Genomic DNA, 24,930 nt, shown 5'->3' on the forward strand with positions numbered 1-24,930 from the left:
GTCTCATGTATACGGTTTCATAACAGCATCCCAGAAAGTGTTCAAAATACCTCTACTGTCGAATTTAAGAAAATTGTTAAGGAGCACTTGTGTGCGAGAGGCTATTATTTAATTAATTTGAAAGTTCGTATTTCAAATAAACATAAATTGTGAAAAAAAAAACCGCTGTGTATTCCTTGTCGGTTCTTCTCAAGTCAGGGTATTTTCTTTTCCGAACTGGTGGTAGTGTTTAGCTAGACAATCAAGAAGTAAGTGTAACGCTTCTATATCGAATAAAGAAATTTGATTTGATATGTTTTTGTGGTTATAGCAGTCTGAGTCATGCTCTTTTGCCTGATACGTTCATAGCACGAGCATGGCATGAGACGGTAACTACTTACATCGGTCCATACTAGAGCAGACTCCTTTATTAGTTAAGTAACAAGACACAGTGTCGCATTGTCATATATAACAACAGCTTTTTTTTTAAACATTAAAGGTATGTGACCATGGACTATCTGTTTTTTTTTAATTATTATATTTAATATTTGGCATAGTACAAACTATATGTCTCGTAAACAGCTTCTCTTAGTTTTCGTTCATTGTATATGTTGTGTATTGGTAGGTAGGTAAGCTATCAGCTTTATGGCTTTTTGAAAGCTTGTTTCACGTCTGGGTATATCCAGCCTTTCATCACATATTCTACCCCCAAACGGCAATACTTAGTATTTTTTTTGTGTAATAAATAGGCGGACCGGCCAATGGGCCACCTGCTGTTATGTGGTCACCACCACTTATATTCATTAGCGCTGTTAGAAATATTAGCCATCCATTAATTCGCCAATGCGCCACCAACCTTGAGAACTGAAATTTCATGTCCCATGTGCCTGTAGTTACACTGGCTCACTCACCCTTCAAGCCGGAACACAATAATACCAAGTAATGCTGCTTGGCGGCCGAATATCTGATGTGTGGGTGGTATCTAACCAGACGGGCTTGCACAAAGCAAACTGCAGGCACATGTGGAGTGCACAGACACGGTATAACGTATGAGCTTCTATTGATTCGCAAAAAATAATACTATGCAAAAAAATATAGCAATGCTGCAAGCATTACTATATTTTTTAAGCGAATTCCATTTACATACCCGTTTATTTGGGTTATGGTCTCCGTGATCTACACATTAAACCATTTCTATAATTTCTATTGTATTGTTCGATAATGTTATCAGACGGAAGGATGCATCCTCATTCCTATATCGTTGTTCTTGGAACAGTTACCGATAACCTCGGTCCATATTGAAATTGTGGATGTTAACTTTATCTCGTCTTAATACATGTGTGCTCAATTATATTCATTTATTAACCGACATCAAAATAAAATAGGTTCTTCTTTTCCGCCATATTTATTCGTATATACGAGTACGACTTTTTTATTCTTACTGAATAATGATTTTGGTTTTTATATACAAATGACGACCTCCGTGGTCGAGTAGTATTTACACTGGTTTTCATGGGTACGTCACCGAGGTCCCGGGTTCGAGTCGATGTAGAAAAAGTTCATTAGTTATCTACGTTGTCTTGGGTCTGGGTGTTTGTGGTACCGTCGTTACTTCTGATTTTCCATAACACAAGTGCTTTAGCTACTTACATTGGGATCAGAGTAATGTATGTAATGTTCTCCAATATTTATATACAAAGTTATTTTATATACATATAGAAATATGACCCTACTAAGTGTATTACATTTTAATTGGTATTTTATTTCGCTATATATGCCATACTAGCATAAAATAAATAATTATTAATAAGCATTTAATAAATCAATGCAATTGTTATTATTTGCTATTTCATGGTAGCTTTTGTTAATTTATATTTATATCGTCAGCGATAAAATTGTTTTAAAGAATCGAATTATAAACGCATGCGACTTTACCTATAAATATTGCTTAGGATTTGTGTAGCTAAACTTTTTCATTGTTATATCAAATTCTAGGATTACAAAACAGATGCAGATGGAGCACGCGAAACGTTATAATTAAGCGAATAAAACTAATACAAATAATTCCGGATAAATAAAAATATACTAATATTAAAAAAAAAAAAAAATATATTCCGGATAAATAAATACAATACAATTCCGTATGTAATACATGACGCGTTTTGTAAGTTATGCTCCTTTCGGCGCGTTATAAAAATTGGAGCGATTTCTTATGGCGCGCACACAGGGTAACATGAAAACTACATGATGAAGTTGAGCCAATTAAGTGAAGTCCCTCGAAATAGAAAAAAAATGCATTTATCGTAATAATAATAATAATTACAGTGTTTTTTGCACAAACTATTTTAAATTACGCTGAAGAACTGGATCTCATAAACACACGTATATTTTTTATGTATACGTCAGAAGTTCTATTAATTTAATTACTATTATTGGAATCAATAAATGATTCAATTAAATATCATTACAGGTATCAAATATGTTTGTTAAGACGAAAACAACTTAAAAGATTCGCTGGAGCGGATAAGATTACTGGTTAGCTCGGAATGTACGATGCAAGCTGTCAATTTACTTTTACTCGTGTGGTCTATTTATTTCTAAGATGTTGAATGAGATATCATGAATTCGTTACTTAAACTAGGATAATGAAATATTCTCTGTTTTTCATTATTCTAGATTTCAACTCCTTGATTATTTTTTTTATTTTTTCCAGTTATAAAATTAATTCGGATGAATAGTCCGTGTACGATCAGTGTACAGATCCATATGAATATTATAAATGTGACATTTAGTATGTCTGTGTGTTGCTCTTTCACGGCCAAGCAACGGAACCGAAGTTAATGAAATTTGGTATGAAGTGAGTTTAAGCCCTAAGGAAGAATATAGGTTACATTTTATGCCTCAAACCCTACGGTCAACTCCTGAGTACATAAACGAGTCCGTGGACGACAACTTCAAAGTCAAGCACAAAATCTTTATTCAACATGGAAGTGATTACACCTGCTTATTGATAGTCAAAAATCTACCACCGGTTCAGAAATGAACATCGCGGACCTGAGAAGAATTGGCGAATGAATCTCAGCGGGATATTTTTTTTTAAATTTAATTTTCAAGTATTAATTTCATGTTTTCATGTACAACATATTTTCGTTATTTGAAACAGCCTAGAGGCGATCATCTCATTCCCAAGGCGTGCAATCAACTAAAAAGTCATTAATGTTAAAATATCCTTTAGCACACAAACACTTTTGAACGATTATATTCAACTAGTTTAAATATAAAAGATAATACTTGGTAATGAGTATTGGTTGAGAGAGACCTTAGACAGGAAGGAGGAAGGATATTTTAGACACGCTTTTTTTAAAATTGACCCTTTACAATCTTCTCATGTATGTGTCTTTAAAAAAAATGTGTATTTTCCCGAAATTCAAGCAACCTCTTTATTAAATATCATCGAAAATGGTAACGTGTATTGCTCAACCAAATGATATTGCATAATAGGTGGGCTTAACGCCAATGCATTCTCTCCCAACCTCAAAACGTACACAAAGATTGTTAGAACTGTTACAAATGACTGTAAAATAAATAATACATTTATGTTTACGTTTATTCGTTAGACAGATATTTGCATTTCTTATCTATATTTGTATTTCAAAGTGCGACGTATCTTCGCCTTTAATTTAAATAGCCAATCAAAAAACTGGAAAACATAATTACCGATAAACAAACTATTTCCTTGAAATCATCAGTGCTACACCAATTGTTTCTCAGAGTATAGTTTATTTATCAAAATAATTATTTTACTACTCTGCCTGATAAGTAACGACGATGTTAGAAGTCAACTTCTAATTACTTTAAGTCGGCTTATAAAATTAGAAATTACGATATTATTAGGCTGCACTCGGGTAAAATAAATAAAACTAAACAAATATAAATATACTAATGAACGTACCCCTGCACAAAATTAATATTTGGAACACACTTTCTGAATGCATCCATAAACGTCAAACATGGCTGCCCGTTGAAATGTCATGTCATTGAATTTCATGTATTTAATATCTAAATATCTCGATTATACGAATTTTGCGGGTATTAAAAATCATTATTTTTTAACAATCAATAATTGTGGATAGGTTTTGATTGGGTCTATCGTACACATGCATGAAATTAATATAGATATTTTAAGCATTATCGTAACGGAATGATCTGTAAAATGTAAACGTTCCACACTAGGCAAAGGCTTCCCCACCTTTCGAGGAGGAGATTTCGACCTGAATATTTATCTTAATCCACACAGCTTCAATGCTTATTAGTGTATATATAATGACAAAACATGCAGACCACCTCACGATCTATTCCTTGACCAATAAGCACGAGATTAATTATAATCACAGAATCAAAATTTAAAAACTAAGTTTTACTTGCCCGCGCTTTAAGTGCTACGCAATTTTCAGTTACAAAGTCATTTCATTAGGCAATGGTTCATTTTAAAATATTATTAGCTATAGTAAAACCTTTTTTATTTATTTTCCAGAGACAAGATCTGCTCGCACGTCGAGATTCCTATACTGACAAGATGCTGCTTCTGTCTACCGCTGAGGAAAGGCCTGATCGCTTTTGCATACGTCAATTTGGTAAGAACATATTTCTTATAGTTATTATTATTTCTAATTACATTTACATATTATTTGAATAAATCTCAACAGATCTAGGCTAAAATTATTGCGTAATTAATTATAATTTTCATAAACAGTAAAAAATAAACGTAAATTGCAAAAATAAACCATATTCTGTATAAACACTATAAACAGTTTAAGGATTGATGGTTAACTAAGATATTATGGCGAATTAAAATTCTTATTTCATTAAATGATAAAAATCGTTTGTGTTTTAGTATTATTGTGTAGTTTTCTTGCCTGATATTAAATTCTATTGCAAATATTATTACAATTTAGTTTATTTTATTTAATAATACTGTAATTTCTGTTATATTAGTAACTACTCTATTTGTTAGGTACTCCAACCGGCGAATTTTATTTGATGTTTCCAGTCCGTACTGGTTCACATAATGTTGTCTTAGATTTTCGCGATTATTACACATTGAAATAAAACTAGTTTTTAACGGATTTAATCGCGTATATTAATTATTTTAACATCCCGACGTTTCGAGCACTTTGCAGTGTTCGTGGTCACGGGCAGACTCATTTGATCATAGAGTCTACTCTATTTGTTGTTTTTTTTTTTTTGAATACAGTTAATATATAATATTAACTGTATTCAACATTACATTTGATGACGCTATCAAATTTTTTCGCTTAGATTTTTTTTTAATGTTGTCGCGCACGTGCTTATTCCATGTGATGGTCACTATAGCCATATACATTAGCACTGTAAGTGGTACCCTGGCGGGTTTGTGCAAAGCCCTACCATCGAGTAATTTTTTATGTAATATTACAATTTTAATGTACTCGTACGAGATTACTGAAATAAAATTATAATTTTATATAATGTTTATTGGTTATATAAAATCATAAAAATGTTTCTTATGTAAAAACTTAATTAAAAATCGTTCCACTTCGCGTGTTTTTAAATGCATTTTATCAGTATGAGAAACTCAGTAGTACATTATACAATTTATGAATTAAACGTATTATAATAATATACTTTAAAAAAAATCAAAAGTTGGACTAGTGAGTAGCTCTAGTGACAGATCTCTTGGTCCTGGGTTCAATCCTACGGTTGGCGAATTATATATGTAAATTCTCTGAAGCAGCCCGGAGTGTTAACATTGTTTGACCCGTATCAGAGAGCAAGCAAAGTAACTACTCATCGTGAATTACTTGAAATAGTTCAGTTGACCATTTGGTTGTGTCCTGTTGGTATTTTCGGTCGCGTCAAATTGCCGTTCCGTTAGATTATGAAACTGACGGAACAGTTAGCTCGTCTATGTTAGCTTACACATTATTTATTACATATTGTTAATATTTGTAATTACCGACCAAGGTCACATTATGAAATGGCGAGACTAGGGCGTTTCGTATTATAAACGGCATTGAAGCACTTCAGATTTCAGAGGAACTCTTACAGTACTCGTTTTAAGATTATCGTGAATTTAATTATAAGTTATTTTACCGTTTAAATATATATAACTATTTTCATAAGCATACCACCATACTGAATAGTTATTTATTTTTAAAAATCTGCTGTTGAATAACTGGAAACTTGATAGTAATGCAAAAAAGCTTCATAAAAAGTTTATCACCTCGCCTTATTGCCTCCACTGGTGACAGGAGGGCCAGGGTTCGTTTTTTGCAAAAAGCATCGGAATTGCCATTCAACAGAGAAATGGCGCTGGCATTCTTGTCACAATTCCAAGCAATTATGATTCATACAGTAACTATTTTGACTTCTTATTTGTATATAGTTAAGGACTTAATGTTAATATGACAAAAAAACATAATCCAAAAAACCATCACGGAAGAATGAAAATTTAATATTATTATTGTTTTATTAGCCGATCCCTGCTCCGAATTTAGTACCTCACAGTCTGCATCCCTATAACCGAACCACTTGACAATTGAGACAGTATTTATATGCAAGATTTTATTCTAATGTTATTTGTCTTTATCATTTAAATTTATAATTTGTTATTAAATATGCTTGTGCTAGAGAGTACTGGTACACGTGTGAACTGATAACATTGCCGCCACGTAGAACATTGGCAATATGCGATTAATTGGGGGTAAAAACAATGACCCGATAAGGAGGTGACCCGCCCTGGTGCGGATATTAAAATAATATAATATGTATATACATAAATAACATCAATACGATGACTACATAACGAATAAATAAATGAAACAATTTATTCTGTACGACATTATTTAATCGTTAAACAATTTGACTAATTGTATATTATTATTACATGTACGATTTGTGTAAATATGAATGAATAAGAGTTACTATAGAACTTATTAAATATAATACATATAGAGCCAAGATGTCATAGTGGAACACGTATATTATAACCGATTGCGGGTTCAAACCCAGGCATGCACCACTGAATTTTCATGTGCTTAATTTGTGTTTATAATTCATCTCGTGCTCGGCGCTGAAGGAAAACATCGTGACAAAACCTGCATGTGTTTAATTTCAACGAAATCATGCCATATGTGAATCCACCGCATGGGAAGGCCTCTTCTCCTCAAATGAAGAAGAGGCCTTAGCCCAGCTGTGGGAAATTTACAACCTGTACGTGTACATATTGTATAGAACTTATTGTCGGTTTGTTTCTGGTAGAATATTGCGTCCAATGTTAACTCATGGAGGATGCAATTTATAAATCACTTGAATTAATTATGTCTTAATTATTTGAATTCAAACAACTCGAAATTTAGAACGTGAGAAAGATTTTAAATTTGTAATCTGTTCAGTCAAACACTTGGCTTAAACTTCATCGGGGGATGGGGGGATTTGAGTATTCGTGTGCAAGATTCTAATGCTATTAATCTCTTAATAAATCATTAACAATTGATGGTAGTATTGGACATTGTCAATTTTACACTTTCATTTTAGAAAGACAAATTTAACAACGCCTTATTCATTTTAATAATAAAATAAAAACAAATCATATTCAAAATATACTTTATTCAAGTAGGCATGTTGTGTCTCCTGCCTGGAAGTCAACAAGCATTAACTTCGCGCTTTTTTATCATCTATATAATCTTGTATCGAATAATGTACCTTCTTTAACAATATTATGATTTGAATTTATGAAACGGCAAAGTTAAAAAAGTTTTAATACCTTTACGTATCAATTTATTTATTTGAAACTTTATATCACGCCGCAAAATATATATTGTACATAATGCTTAATGCTAAAATCATTCTCTGTCAGCTAATCTTAGGAAGTGAAGCAAAAGAACGTTGGTGTGTGTGCGAGAGGAAAAATAATGAATTTAATAATGGTTTTCAAAGTCTATACTTATAATAGTTTATCCTGACTGTCTATTCACTGATACAAAGAGAAAGCTATGTTGCTTAGAACGCTTACATTTGGAAACAGATTTATTTTATTACGTAAATATGATTAAAAAAGTATTTATTGATTTTTCAACTTTAGGAAAATGGGAAACTTTGTATGAATTTTACACACACGAAATTGGAATGTACCGCTAGGAAAACATATTTATTAGTAAAGCGGTGAAGTAACAGCAGTTTCTAAAAGCCTTTCACTGGTTTTATGAAGAAAATTTGTAACTAATTTCAGCACACTGCTAGCGTGCCTGGATTTATTCAGATAACCCCTTTATAATGTTTTTTTGCCAGACCCAGAATTGTAGCAAAACATTGGGGTCTATATACACTAACCACTAGACCAATGAAGCGATTACATTTCCAAACAGGATTTGCTGACGCGTTACATTCCTTAAAAGCCAAATCGACAAATAATCATCAAGTGTGTATATATATAATAAAGCTGATGATGCATTTTTATTTCAACTCATTATTGTCTCTATTGCTATAAAGCTAAAGCATAAAATTCTGTGGCCGATAAGCCTTGTTGATTTAATTAAATGCAAGGTTATGTTTTTGTGAATCTATCTGGATCAGCGGTTTTCATAGCGGATATATTTAGGGTTCTGTGTTCAAATAATTAAATTAATTTAATTTGGCATTGAAAACACAACTACAATTGTAATAAATAAATTATCTACGTTATGTATAACTCATTTGTACGTAATTCATATTTAGAACTGTTGTAGTTGTTGTAAATCTCTTCACTGCATAAAATAACATCGGTTGAAAAGTGGATTCATTAATTAAATAATAATTAAACTATCATTATTATTTATTTTTTTTATCCTTAAGTATAAATAATAGGTTTTCTATACTCGGCAAAATATTTTATATGTTTTATTTATATTAGATTACTGATTTTCTTTAACATAATGCTATTTTTCTTTAACTGTAATATTTCATAGAACTGTGTTTCAAAAATATTTATAATTTATAATAATGAAAATGTACAAAGTCGGTATTGTGCTTATAATAAATTTATTCTTCAATAAATTTTTGAGGTTATGTTACTAAGGTATATATTTTATCTCATTAACTTTTGAGTGTATAATCGCATGTCACATTGCATTTGATGACAGCGTTACATTCAATATCGTCTCATAAAATGACAATGATAAGAGATTACTTGAATAAAGTATATTTTGATTTTAGCGACAAATTCGAGCGATGTCTTAAGTCAATGACGCTCGCATTACATCTCTGAAATTGTTTACCAATCAAGTTATTCTTGTCCACATAAATTGTATTATATTTTGTAAATGAATACATACATATGATAAATACACAGATTTACATAATAATTATTTACGTTAAGGCATTAAATATTTACAAAAATATATTCTAATTCATCAATTACGTGTCACTTCAAATGACTGCGTGGAATGATGGCAAGCATGCATTTTTTTACATTACTGTGGTTGGTGTCGTAGACAATAATAGAAGTAACGCAGATTTATGAACATTTGTTCTGAATACGATGCGTTTGTATAGGTATTTGGTACACGCCTGACGATCTCTATGGAAGTATCAACCTTGGAAATGGAATGGCATTCATGGTGATTTTAAGCCGTGATCTTTACGCACTTGACCAATTTTGTTTATGTGAGTCTATAAAGATTTAGCAGTATTTCTTTTCTAACAGTTGAGATAGTTGTTGTTTATGAGTTAATATTGGGGAAGAACCATAAAAAGGACAAAGTTACTCCTAAGATTTGTAAGAATCGGAAGAGTTCTAATTATACTGGTAAATGTTTTTAGATCAGGTTATCCTGAATTTCATTAATTAAAATTTAAGCCAGATTTTAATTTACTGCTAATCGAGGCCAGGGCTTCCCCTGGGCCTGCTAACCGATAACACCCCGGAATGTGAGCAATATTCAGGGAGAATCGCGGTTGGTAACGGCTATGTTATGACGACACTACGGAAGTTGACAACCGAAGAGTATTATCTAGACTTACAAATAAATCGAATATCGGATGAAAGCAATACCAAATAATTATATTAGAATCACAATTATATAAAAAAAAATATATTATTATTTTTTTATAATTTTTTATATAATACCTCTTTGGTCTAGATTTGATACACCAATCGTCAACAACATGAATATTTTAAAACTTTTTTTTTTAATCTTATATAATTGCTTCATGTATACATTTGATACCAATAAAATCTGAAATATTTTAGTATAAACTCTACATAATATTTTTTCAATTCCAGATGCTTACATTAGCTGTGACGTCACTGCTTTCAATATACATCTCAGCGATCCGAAACACGAATATTCCTATGCCAGATGGGTCGGAGTACCCCCGCCTGATCGCCGACACCACCGCCCTCGTGCTGGAGGTCGGAATGACCGTAGTCTTCATAGTTGCATTGCATATGGTGAGATTTACTTAAAGTCATACAATAATTGTACAATAAAGCTGCAATCAATGTCAATGGTAGGGGGTGTAACAACTTTGACCTTGAATTCTCATATCATTTATTGGTCGAGATATTTTTTATATGTGTGAAAAATGGCGTTTTAATCACAGAGTTTAACCCGTAATTATCGGCTAAGAAGCACGCGTTCCAACCACTGAGTCATCTCGGCATGTGTAGACTAATATTGTACTATACAGAAAATTAGATCAATAACTGTTTTAATCTTTACATAGTATAAAACAAAGTCGCTTTTTCTGTCCCTATGTAAGGGACATAGGGACAGAAAAAGCTTGTATGCTTAAATCTTTAAAACTACGCAACGGATTTTGATGCGGTTTTTTTAAATAGATAGAGTGATTCGAGAGGAAGGTTTTTGTATATAATACATTGACAATATAGTTAAGTAACACTGATAATTTTAAAAGTTTCTAATGAGATGTCGTAAATTTATACATTTTTTTCGCTTACATTGTAAACGCTGGCTGAACCCAACGAGATAGATCAAAATAATGTACTTCAGTATTGTACACCTTAAAACGGTCTTCAAAAAAGTCTGCGATGGTATATGTCTATCTCTTAGGGATTACCCACATTGCACCCGTGCGAAGCCGGGGCGGGTCGCTAGTACATAATATAGTAGAGCTATTAGCACATCGCTTAAAATATGAAAATCTAAGGTTTGCTTATCTTTACTACTTTCGCCACTAGAATATTTCCAGATAAGTAGTAATATATATAGTGTCATCATCATATTCCTGCCCTTATCCCAATTTTACTTGGAGTCGGCGCAGCAAGTCTTCTTCCATACTTCCCTGTCGGCCGTCATCTCACAAGTAACATTCTTTCTAACCATATCGTCTTTCACACAATCCATCCATCGGTTCTTTGGTCGATAGTTAACTATATATAATTATATATAGCATTAGCATTATTAGCATTAGCAGCCCGTAAATGTCCCACTGCTGGGATAAAGGCCTCCTCTCCTTTTGAGGAGAAGGTTTGGAGCATATTCCACCACGCTGCTCCAATGCGGGTTGGCGGAATACACATGTGGCAGAATTTCGTTGAAATTAGACACATGCAGGTTTCCTCACGATGTTTTCTTTCACCGCCGAGCACGAGATGAATTATAAACACAAATTAAGCACATGAAAATTCAGTGGTGCCTGCCTGGGTTTGAACCCGAAATCATCGGTTAAGATGCACGCGTTCAAACCACTGGGCCATCTCGGCTCTCATTATATTATATTATATATAGATAGATAATTACTTATAGTGTATTTAATTTAATACTATTACATATAATATAAACTAACTGTTCTACTCGTTTCACCCGCGTTAAATTTTCCTGCGTTCCTTCCGTTCCACCTCGTGCGTCGTGGGTGATGTTATATTACACTAAATAATCTGTATTAACAAATGGGCAATCAACTCTGAGAAATATAAGTTTTCAGACGGAAAATTGTTTTTTTTTTTAATAATCACATTGAAACACAGTATTTTTGAAGATCATATATTCATTCTATTGATCTCCTTGGTACACGATTTTAAGGGTTAGAAATTTAATTGATTGACTTTAATAATGCATTTTCCATTAATTAATCTCTTTAAATCTTTATACTTCGTGTTAGGGATTTGTGTAATTGTTTTATTCCGGTTCGAAGAGTGAGTGACTTACCATCAGGTGACCCATTCGACCATTCGTCTACTTAAATTGTGAAAATTTATGTGAATCCGTTATTCTAGTAAAACAACATGACCATATAATAGATAATAAAAGTGCCGTTTGTCGCGTATTCGCTCGTGTACAATTTCCTCTGCTTTCCTTCCATTAAGTCGAACCACATGGAATCTGGAATTTTCACAGACCATCAAAAGCTCATTATATAAATGTGTTATATAAATTAACAATACCTGACAAAGCGTTTATTGTTATGTTAGTCGTAACAAAAACCACGAACCAACATATTATGAAAACTATAGAAAATAATTCGTATGAGAATAAAGATTGTTTGACCACAAATGTGACTTGAAACATTAACAATTAATCTATTTTATTTAATATTTATGAATTTACAGTAAATGATCGAATTTTATTTCCAGAAACATGTACTACTGATGAAGATCTACTTGTACTTCGAGATCGTGTTTTCAATGATTGGCTTCGTGTACAGCCTCGCTTTCCTCACTCGAGAGACCGCCAGTGAATTATTCCTGATATTGTTCCAACTGAGTAAGTTGAATACTATCTGTAATATCATTCTTAATACATACGTTGTCTAATTTTTTTTTTTCGTTTCTTAGATAATCCCCCCAAGCAGCTAATGAAAGGCTGGAAAACTAATGAAATACTTCTTCTGAAAGTTAGGGAATAGTAAATTACGTCAGATATCGATTTCTTAAAAAAAAAACTACTGATAATATATTTGTCGACATACTAAAATACAAGTGTAATTTTATATATACTATATCTAAATAATTATATTTATAGAATTTTTTTTTTCGTAAAAAATAAATAAAATAAAATGAAAAAACTCTACTAAAAAAATGATTATATTATTTTGAAAATGATTAGGGTCCACTAAGGTACTTTGGGCTTGCAGTCTTTTGAATCCGGCCCGGGCAAATAAAGATGTTTTCTGTATATCTATTTTAATATATTGTTTGCTTTGTGGGTAGTTATCACCCCCTCAATACATATTCTGCTGCCAATCAGCAATATTAAGGTTTATTGTGTTTCCGTTTGAAGGGAGAATGAGCCAGTGTAACTATTAGCACCATGGACATATTCCCAAGGTTGGCCCTGCATTGGCGATGTAAGGAATAGTTAATAATTCTTACAGCGCCAATATCTGTGGACAGGGGTGACCAATTTTATCAAACCAGATAACAAATATGTCAATTTTATATAAAAAAAGCTATATATATATATAACTCTACATTTCAGTGGTGCAGATTTATCTCGTGATCCTGATCTGGAGTACTATAGTGAAAATGCAACGTGATGGAGTCGTGAAGTATACGCGGGAACAAGGCACCGTCTAGTAACATGTTGATCTCAGATTATAAAACGAAACGCACCAACAAAAGCGAATGTGTTTCCCGGTAATGTGTGATATTAACAATTAGGTAATAATCGTACGTCATCTTATATATTAATAGCGTAAGCCGATTTTTGTCCCAGTGATTATGGGACGATAGCTGCACATAAAAAATCGGTTACGTCTCATTTTGAACAGCTCCAGCCGTATATGTGTAGAAAATTTAGAGGATTAATGATTACTATTTACTAAATTGTTCCAATTTAACAAATAATTAATTTTAGAGTCAGGAAAAAAGTTACTGGCCGGTTAGGGAGCGGTGCTACGGCTGTATAAGAAAAAAAAAACTCTTTACTAATAAGGTTTCATAATTTTGGCGCCAAATGTAGATGAATGACAGTTTACAATGAAATGAAATGAAATAAAAAAAAAACCTGTCACAGGTTTCGAAATTACTAAAAAAATCTTTTGAATAAACGCGAATTTTCGCGGGTGATTTAATTGATAATTTAAGGGACTGCAATTTTGACGTATTATCAGAAAGATGCAATGGAATAATGAATGCGATTTGATTATCTAAATTATTAATGTTTTAGTGTCCGCGCTACCAGGAATGTATATTCGCTTTCATTGCTTCACTTTAATATTCCGCACGTACCATCAGCCTTTTGTTTTATTTTATAATCTGTGATTATGAATATGAGTTTAGATAGATTTTATAATCAAAAACAACATTGAAAGAAATGGATTTGAATTTTATCTGTAATGAACTTAGACTTTTGATCGAATGTTCAATTTTATTTTTATAAATGTTATTTTTTTTAGATGGTAACATAAAATAATACTTAAGATCTGTCATTTATTTATTTTATTTCAATTTTAGTACGATTGGTGAGTGCTACTACTGAAATTGAAACCAGTACCATTTGAACAATTTTGGTGCTAATGACAAAACAGTTTCGAACATTCTATGTAAAATTTATGATTTGTTCAAAATGGTCGCCAAAGAGGTTCTCTACAAAAAGATTTCTCACTTATAAACTTAACGGTAAATTATTTTGAAATAAATTTTTGCATTCGTAATTTATCAAAATGTAAAAGTAAAAATATATTTATAAATCCGAATTATTAAATTATTGAAGGGAGTCCTTTAATGCATGTAAATATTGTGCCTTATTATATTAATAGTTTTGATAGTAACTTTATTTAGTTGATAAGTTACTAAAATTAATAGCTATAAAGAAACTCAAATTAAAGTTTATTTTTATAGTATTTTTAACTGAGTTATGTATACTTTAACTTCATGGAACCTATAGTGCGTTAGATAGAACACGTGTGTCTAAAATGACGATCACGGTTTCAATCCGAACCAGAGGTCCCTTGAATTTCCACTTATTTTATTTTTCTGTATAATATATTTCTTGTGTCAAGGTAAATAAAACTATGTTAAGGAAGCATGTGTCGTGTACAATTCTGTCACACTTATGTATATCCACACGGGAATTTTTGGTGGAATAAGCTGAAAAATCTACTTCTTAAATAAGAAAAAATACATTTGCTCATAATTTAAAGAAAAAAATATCTGTCCTTACGAGGAATTAATTAAACTTTAATACGTAAATGAAGGTATGAGATTTTGATTTTAAATAACATAAATATGCATGAAGTATTTATATCTTTACGCGACGCCTCAAAAAGGTTTAATATCTTTAGCGTACATGTATGAAATTATCTTTAACCCATTATAGCTTTTAAATGTCCGAACAGATTGGTATGTTTAGGGTATCGTTAGAATCTTTAGATCATCCCGAGTGATATTTGCTTAAATGCATGCACAAGTCGGTTTTTTTATTATCGGGAAACATGTTATTTTTTATAGAGAGTATTCCAATACGCGAATGGTATTAGTGAATACTCATAGTATTATAGATAGACTAAATAAATTGGTCTATTTATTAAAAAATAAGATTATATTGTTCATATTTCAGTTACCTTGCAAGTTTGTAATACATATATAAGATATATATATATAAAGATATAATTATGAAATGAAGTAAAATGATTTTTTCGAAAGATATATTTTTTGTAAATATACGTTATTGTTTTTTATTATAGAGACTATTAATTTTATGCAGTATACGCCAAATAAATATATTTTTAATTAATAAGCTTTTATTTTTAACAATCCTTTGTCATTTTAAGACGACTTTTATTTATTTACTCGATCTCGTATAAAAATATGCCGAGATGGCCCAGTGGTTAGAACGCGTGCATCTTAACCGATGATGTCGGGTTCAAACCCAGGCAGGCACCACTGAATTTTCATGTGCTTAGTTTGTGTTTATAATTCATCTCGTGCTCAGCGGTGAAGGAAAACATCGTGAGGAAACCTGCATGTGTCTAATTTTCAACGAAATTCTGCCACATATGTATTCCACCAACCCGTATTGGAGCATCTTGGTGGAATATGCTCCAAACCTTCTCCTCAAAGGGAGAGGAGGTTTTAGCCCATAAACCTAACCATAGCGTAATGTGTGTGTGTTCAAACACTAAAAATAATTAGTATTAATTGTGGTATTTTTGATCGAAGTCATAAGCTTTATATTATAATAGTGGTGGATCGAGAAATGTCGTTTGCAAGGACTTGACTCCGTATAGGGTAGGTTTTAGCAAAATAAATCCCTAAAAACTCACCACATTTTATTTTGCTTATGATAACTTAACGACTTAATTAAAATAATAATTTTTAAATTCAATTTACAATTTGTCTCTCATGACAAAAACTCGGAACTCATGCTTTTGGGGGAATTTATCGACATTGCATGACAGCACTAGTTATTATATACAGAGTGTATGTACAATAAATACACGATGACATACGCATAACTTCTTGTATGTTGATTTTTGCGAATGAGTTGGTCTCCTGGACTTTTAAAAATAAATAATTTATAATTGTTAACAAAACTCACTGATATTATACTTAGTTACTTTCACCAGTCCTTCTCGGTCTGAGGTGTCTTTTAGAACTGGTGGTTGAATTTTGACAATAAAGTGGAATATAATAATATGTTGAATAAAGATGTTTGAAATTGGTGCAAAGATTGAAACACGGAGCCAGGAGTCACGCTAAAATAAAACATCTAAATTTTTTAATGAAAAAGAGTTTATTTACACTAAATTTTATAAAATTCTAAAAAAATCACGCTGTGCTGTACCAATTTTCATTATTCACTAAATCTCTCAGGTGTTTGGTTTCTTCAATAAACCTTTCCTCCAGTTGCCTGTAGAAGCTCGCCACTATCATTAGCATGTAGAAACGAATCACTGAAAAATATTAACATGTTCATTAATAAATAATAATTTTAATTATATTTATAAATTATTGACAATAAACTTTATAAGAGTTCGACATTTACATGATTTTTTCTAACAAATTGATAAAAAAACTCACGCTTATAATTACGAAAGACATATTTTTTTTTTATATTACATTATTGAAATAGAAGTGAATGATATAATATATTTTTTAATGTAGCATGTTTGCCCAGACACTTAACTTAAGCGCCTGAATTAAAATTGAAAGCAAATATTCTCATTTTGAAGTAATTGTATTATATGCTAAGGATTGCCTTGATAAACATAATATATCTTTAATTTATTGAACATATATTGTATTCTAAATAATAAGAAGCTTTTATTTACTTCAAGAATTTTAATTAGTTCAAGTGATCTACAGAGATCACTTGAGCTCACAATAATTAATCTCACGTTAAACTTTTAACTCATCAGATGTTAAATTCTGTTAATTGTTGATAACACTTAAGTTTTTGCACCATGCTTCGTCTTTTAAAAGATAGTCATTAATCGTTCGCTTCCTTTTTGCTTTGTATGTTGTGATTACGTTATTATATATAAAAATGTAAAACTTACTTAATCCTAAAAACTCGACCACGTAGATCAAAAGTGAATTATCGTTATACTTTATCATAGTCAAAGTGGTCCAGAATACAAACGCCAGCACCGAAACCAACACTTGGAGAGAAGTCCAGATCACCCAGGGCTTCATGAGACTCGCTTTTTCCTGGTCATATCAGAAACATAAATAATATTTAATATTAGCCTTAATTTAAAGTTTAATTAACTCTAAATGATTTCTTTGTTGTATTGTCTATAAGTAAATTTGTTTTAAAATATAGCCGATCACATGGCAAAAACGATTTTAGTTTTCTCCCTGTTTTGGAGTCGCGGCTGCTAAACTTAACGTCAATTGGATATACATATTTCACTGTTTTTTCCCTGACTCTCATAATCCGATAAGACGGAAGTCTAACACGACTGAACAGAGCTCAGGTGCAACACCAACGATACTGTACTACTTTAAGTGTTTTTTATTATATTCGATTAGCAAGGCATGCTTGCCAGTAGGCAAGTGGACCATCCTATGGTAAGAGGTCAGCACCGCCTATTATAGATATTTTATATATTTATAGTTTAATAAGACATCACATAACATAATTGAGTTAACATAAAGCTATCATTGAAAAAACTGCATGTGTTATATGCTGAAATTCTAATACAATCATAACAACCAACCTGCTTTTGATTAGAGAAGTGAGAATTAGCACTAAGCTTATATCGCTGATAAAGAGATATACATATTACATAATTAAGGAATTGTTTCTTACTTACCCTTAGAACTCCAATAAGCATTAATGTGCTAAGGAACAGTGTGACAGTGTGAGCAATGGTCACGACCACGACGAAGCCGGTGGACATCATGCTCTCTATGTCGTCTGAGGTCCAGTCTAGCGGCAGCACGTTCAATGCAGCGAGACATTGTGCTAAGGCGAATATTGAATACAGCTGAAATATAAAATTAAAAATTATTATATATTTTTGAAGAGATAACTTGTTTTGGGATGTTAAACCGCTTCGTTACGTAACGCGTTAGGGCGTCAGTCTGTCTTCCCTTTCTCTTACGCAAACGGAAGCGGTAGGCAGGCTCGTCCAGTCTCACTCTAACTCACAGTGCTAGCCGTATTTCGGACAGTTTAAGTTAACACTTCTGTCGGGCGTCCCGAGAGGCACACGTATTATATATTTTTTAATTTATAATAATTAAACATCCATAGACTCTAAAAAATATTAACCATCTCTTACATCCTCTACGCAACATCAATGTTGGCAATTAGTTGACTATGTCCCTTCTTCGTGTAGTAACTGGTTTAACAAAATATGGCTGTACAGCTGTACATGTGATGAGCAGTTGGCACTACCCAGGTAGACTTGCATAAAGTTCTTCCAACAAGTAATTTAAAATATAAGATAACTAGCTACCAACTCCAAATTGCTTCTGTTCCATTCCTAAGAAAATTTAAATGATGGTGTATGTATGCCCCCGTGGGGCACAGTGTATGCATAATTACAGGTATGGAGTATACTATAATATATCTTCGCTCTATTAATATGGTATAACAGCAATCCAACAGGGCAGCGATTAGATGAGAGATATGAGGCACAGGAACAACCTTTTTTGAGCTTTTTGAGACTCACGAATGTACACTTCCGATATTCAAACGTAAAATTGACTAAATTCAACCGACTTAATTCATAACAAGGCTCGGATTAAAACCTCGGATTAGAACCTCCGGATTTGAAGTAGTATATCTACTAGACTATCGTTAACATCACGATACAATTTATCGTAGGCCATAAACCATTTTAAAGAATAAAATAATGACAAATTAAAATCTGTAATTATTTTTCGTTACGTACGTAAACGTAACGTAACGTAACGAAAAATAATTTCTCTTCTCTCATAAGATTTTTTCTCTCCATATCTATATAAACTTAGATTATTTTTATATATATAGATAGAGTGTTGCACTACAAAACAAACGAGTAAACTTTATTATCTTAATAATGCGTGACAGCTACGCTTAGCACTCATTCGCAGCCTGTAAATTTCCCACTGCTGGGCTAAGGCCTCCTCTTCCTTTGAGGAGAAGGTTTGGAGCATATTCCAGCAAGCTACTCCAATGCGGGTACTCCAATGGTGGAATACACATGTGGCAGAATTTCGTTGAAATTAGACACATGCAGGCTTCCTCACGATGTTTTCCTTCACCGCCGAGCACGAGATGAATTATAAACACAAATTAAGCACATGAAAAATTAACTGGTGCCTGCCTGGATTTGAACCCGAAATCATCGGTTATGACGCGTGCAGCGTTCTAGCCACTGGGCCATCTCGGCTCTTAGCACTAGCACTCACCAAACGTAGTAACATTACTTTACTAGTGATTGTATATTTATCGGCCAACAGTTGACCATTACTTTTTTCGTCGCGTTCTCAGCATTAATAGCCGGTTTAGACATAGGTATAAATAGTCAAGTATATAAATTATTAAATAAAAGTTTAAAATTGAGGAAAACTACGCGGTATCAACCTATCACCCCAATCATTAGTTCTACTGTTATTCAATTCCGGTACAAAGTGTGATCAATATTATCAACGTAAGGAGCGAGGAGCGACGAGATAAAATTATTAAATCTACAACAACTTGGTAATACACAAAACATTTGAAATAAAGAGCAAATTGCTGCTTGGAAGGTTATTATGACATTTTACAACCAGTTTTTTTTTAGCTGTAGTTATCTTTTTTTAGAGGTTATTTTACTAAAAATAATTAAATGAATAAAAGTTATCTAAGAAAATTAATTATAATATCTAATAAATAGATCGATATTAGCAATTAGGTACTTAATTAGGTACACTTGAATTGAATGAATGGCATCGATCTCTGTTATCAGTAAAACGTTATGATTATAATAACCTTTAATTATTCAATGTCAAAATATTATCAATCATCCTTGATTATTGCATTTAATTTGCGGTCTATTTACAGTATATAAACAGTATATAAATAAATTATATACGAGTATTCCGATCGCTTATTATAAAGCACTATACTTACCTGTAGGTAGAGCATTGTGTTTATTCATTTCTTCCTAACATATTCTTACTTTATCACAATCAAATTAAAACGTAATCGTTGCCATTCAGCCGTTTTTTTCTTGTACTTACACGATTCAGTTGCGATTCGGTCGAAGTTGGAACAGAATATAATCGTGGTCGAATTTTTACTTGGCGGTAGAGCTTTGTGCAAACCCGTCTGGGTAGGTACCACCATCACATATGATGAGTGAGTGGTACTATGGTAGCCTATAAATATAGACTATCCAGCCTATAGATATACATAGCTAATATACAGCATTATAATAATATCGAAAACTTATTTACGCTATATCCCTTCCTTAGATATTGGAATGTAACGTAAAACTAATGTTTTGGAATGTGTACGAAAAAGAAATAATATAATTTTTTACGTGTGTGAATATAATCTGGGGCTACTAACCTCTGCTAGGTAAGAGCGCAATAAATGTGTCATGGTCACGCTTTTAGCCGAAAATATATAACAGTCTATAAAAAAAAAATCTATAAAAGGAGAGGTGTCATGGCATACCCGGTTTGAAAGAAGTTGCTTTTTAATTATGTATTAAATAACATATACAATAAAATCAACTATCAATGTTTGAGAATAATTATGACAAGGAATAGAATTCTTATTAAAAATACTGTGCGAGTTAAAAGAATGAAAATAATAAGTTTGAATAATATAAAAACGTATATAATAGAAAGAGACAGCGATAGAGAAAGAGAAGGAATGATCGCCTGAAGGATAAAGCTTTTTCCATGTGACGATTTCTGCCTGTTCACTCCACTGTAAGCTGCGTAATAAAATACGTCGTGTAAGATTTATTCTTTAAATTATGATCGCCAAGAAGTTTAAATCGCACGGATTATTTTATGTCCATCTAGATTTTTGTTGTACCCACTACTAATACAAGCATCACACTTAAACGCTTCAACGCATATCTTATTTAGGGGAGAAATATACTTAAATTTCTCGTTATCTTAAAAATTCAACCAAATCGTATTATGTCTGATATTTTGACCAACAATTGAACAAATTATACTTTTTTGTAGTCAAGGACATGAATAAATTTATTATGAGTAATGATAATGTCATATATGATATCTATGACAAAAGAGCGCGACGAAAGGATTACAAATGAATATTTAAATACGTTCTACTTACAATTAGAATAAGAGCGGATAATATGCTGCCAAATTTCAGAGACAGGCACGCAAAACTTGTCTGCCTCGGGATGTTTTCTAATGAAAATGGAAATCCTGAAAATTCAATTTAGTAGTATTTTATTATATTGTACGTCTTCTTGTAAGTCTTAATTTATGTCAAAGTTTTTTTTTTAATAAATGAATTATACGATTTGTTAGTTATTATTGATATACCAATTAATTAATAATTTCATTATAACATGGAAATTAAAGTCATGATATCCTTTTCAAATTTCAGATCATATAAGGTATAAGGTATATTTATTTACTAGATTTTTTTAAATGATTATCAACCAGAATTTTGACGTATTACATAACATTAATATAATTTACAATATTTATTTTATCTTTACATATGACATATAACTTACAGAAAAGAAACATAATCTTTGATAAATAGCTCTAAAGTATTAACTGATTTATATATATGTACACGTATATAAAAAAAAAACATAACTATTAACTTGATATGTATAAAAAAGACTCCATATAATGACTCCATTATATGGAATTTTTTTTTTACGTCATTTGAATCTATTTGAATGCGTCGAAAATATTTGGATTGGATCCATGCGTGATGTCATACACTTCTTATTATTGCAAGTGCTGTATCACTTGTGGATCATATTTTACTATCTACTTCTAAGATAAGAAGTTCATTATCATAAATAAATAATGAACTCGATACACTTAATGGAACGCAATAAACACTATTTTCAATCGTTTAGTTTTTATAAAACGAGTATACTCACTTGATTTCATTTTTCACTTTTCACGACACGAGCACGTCCCGTAATTAGTCTTGGCACTTTCCCAAGGTAATTTTCAACTATTACTGGTTCAAACGATATCCCCGTCCGTGCAAACAATGGACACTGATAACTTATCAAAACAAATTCTAATCACATATAAGATAATGGGTATTATCGTAAACGGAACCGAATTCGTAGACCATATATTTATGAATAAATAATGAAATGTTTGTTCGATTTTATTTATTTAACAGATCAATTAGCTATCTGACTTTAGATGAGTAGTAAATAAGTCGAGCTGACGAGTTTCATAAGTAAATAATTTATTTGTATTAATCGGTTTGAAGCAAAACGATTCTACATCGATTTCTACGGATGTAATTAGGTAACAGAAAATTATATATAGTTAAATTTATACATAAAGAATACTAATGATGTATTACTACGTTGTACTTTTTTTTTACTAACACTAAAGGAGTAAAGTCTAGTCTATATTAAAAATGGGTGTTCCACAAGGATCAATTTTAGGTTCTTTGTTATTTTTCGTATAATTTTATTTTCTGTGGTAAATGTATTTGTTGTATTGTGTTGTTTTTTAATATTACTTTTTAACTGTTTAAAGATGTATACAAATTTGCTTACTATGACTACGTAAACAATGCACTTATTACACCACTAGTTGTAACAAATTATTTTGTCGTTTTAAAAACAACAACTATTGTGTATAGAGAGAGAGAGAGACACTTCACAATATTTTCCGTTTCAATTGATCCAAAATAAATAAGCTACCTGCTTTTGAACAATTGAATTAACAATTGTTATTATAAAATAATGGGGTTATTTTTCAGTTAAAATAATGAATGAAATACACAAAAAGGTGGGTAATATTATATAATTATTTTTTATGTACAAAATAAGAAGTCTAACACAAATTAATATTAACTTACTACTAATAAAGCGTTGATTGGTAAACAATATGAGAAATAAAGGTGAATTAATGTCCTTGCCATACAAGCATTGTTTTGGAGCAATCACTATTATTACAATTTAAATATTTAATTCAATACAAATTAATTATTTACTTAAATAATACATCATAGATAATAATGGGTTTGGACTAGACATAAAAAATAAGGGACCTTCAACCGGACATACCCCATAGGATTACAATATAAAGTTAAAACATTCGAAAACATACAATGGGCCTCTATATTTGGCAGACATTTTGAATACATTATTCAGTGGTATCAATGCCCGTGGCCATACACTCCATGACCTCCTGACAGATACCCACCGCCATAACCAGACCCATGAACAGATCCAGAAGAAATATATGGATGAGCTATTGAAACTGATGAAACGATTTTTGAAGATACAGGCACACCTATGGATCCATATCCACCAGCATACACGCCGGAGCCATACACGCCGGAACCAATACCACTGATTGACAAGCCAGAACCGATACCACCAATTGACACACCGGAACCAATACCGCCATATCCCCCAATTGCTTGAACGCCCACCGGTACCGGAATGGGCTGTGGGACTCTGACTGGAACAGCAGCTGGTACACTGACCGCGTATGGTTGGGGAACTGGAATACCAACTCCCTGTGTAATAGTAACAGGAACGGGCTGGGAGACTGGCAATGGTACTGGACGGTTGATCGGTACTGCTACCGGTCTGGGTATTATTTGAGCCACCGGTTGAGGAACAGCAACTGGGACGGGACGTGGATTGTCCACTGGTACTGCAACTGGTACACCTACTGGTACAGGTCTAGGAACACTTACTGGGACGGGATGGGGAATTGGGATCGGGACTCTATTGTGATACTCGGAGTAGGTGTGCCGCGTTGGAATAGAGTAGGATGCAGATGCTTCTCTTTTCTTAGTCTCTGTTTTAGCTTGTGCAAGCACGAAGCTCAAACATATTAAGACCTGAAATTGTATAAAATATATTTAATAATAAATCACATAATACTATTAAATTATTTCGATGGCAATTATAGAATTGAACATATTCTAACTTTTTTAAATCATTGTTACACTTTAGCTATTAAAAACTTTATAATTAGACAATATAAAGGACAGCATTAAATCTTTTTCTTCTATCAAATATATTTCATAATGATTATGATAATATATCATTATTTAATAAATAATACTTAAAACTACTACTACTACTTACTATAAAACGCGACATTTTACTATATATTTTAAGTCCGATGTAATTGAAGCTTCGCAGGTAAGTGGTGTGACGCATAGATGTAATGGTATTTATACGACATGTGAGCGTCGGTCGCAGGCTAGTTCAGGAACTCTTTTAAGATTCATTTACACCCTACTGATCGAAGAAAGCAGGAAAATCAGATATCTATATTAGCTGATACGACTAAAGGAGACATAAAAATTGTGAAACATATAATAAATTATAGGTTCA

At 32.0% G+C, this 24,930-nt stretch overlaps 3 protein-coding genes across 4 annotated transcripts in view; 1 reads left to right on the forward strand and 2 right to left on the reverse strand.

The window, feature by feature from the left end:
* LOC125068736 overlaps positions 1-13,891 on the forward strand; it is a 30,614-nt gene extending 16,723 nt beyond the window's left edge. Inside the window, exons 2-5 of one of the 2 annotated variants that reach the window (XM_047678035.1) lie at positions 4,514-4,613; positions 10,280-10,447; positions 12,593-12,722; positions 13,437-13,888. In XM_047678035.1, the coding sequence (XP_047533991.1) occupies positions 4,514-4,613; positions 10,280-10,447; positions 12,593-12,722; positions 13,437-13,534 (496 nt within the window). In that variant the 3' untranslated portion in view covers positions 13,535-13,888. Of the gene's footprint in view, positions 1-4,513; positions 4,614-10,279; positions 10,448-12,592; positions 12,723-13,436 lie in introns of both variants that reach the window. The other variant, XM_047678034.1, reaches the window with a different exon arrangement.
* Positions 13,892-16,681: 2,790 nt separating this feature from the next.
* On the reverse strand, positions 16,682-22,712 carry LOC125068742. Its single transcript, XM_047678043.1, has 5 exons — positions 22,486-22,712; positions 21,693-21,787; positions 18,220-18,393; positions 17,461-17,611; positions 16,682-16,854 (listed from the first exon to the last, which is right to left on the reverse strand). Exons 1-5 carry the CDS (start codon positions 22,493-22,495, stop codon positions 16,730-16,732), a joined length of 555 nt encoding a protein of 184 aa, XP_047533999.1. The 5' UTR covers positions 22,496-22,712; the 3' UTR covers positions 16,682-16,729.
* Positions 22,713-23,732: 1,020 nt separating this feature from the next.
* Positions 23,733-24,693, reverse strand: LOC125068965 (cyclin-dependent kinase inhibitor 1C-like). Its single transcript, XM_047678371.1, has 2 exons — positions 24,679-24,693; positions 23,733-24,428 (listed from the first exon to the last, which is right to left on the reverse strand). The coding sequence occupies exons 1-2, from the start codon at positions 24,691-24,693 to the stop codon at positions 23,733-23,735; spliced, it is 711 nt and encodes a 236-aa protein (XP_047534327.1).
* Positions 24,694-24,930: the final 237 nt, after the last annotated feature.

This window comes from Vanessa atalanta, chromosome 14 (assembly GCF_905147765.1).
Source record: "Vanessa atalanta chromosome 14, ilVanAtal1.2, whole genome shotgun sequence".
Taxonomy (NCBI): Eukaryota; Metazoa; Arthropoda; class Insecta; order Lepidoptera; family Nymphalidae; genus Vanessa; species Vanessa atalanta.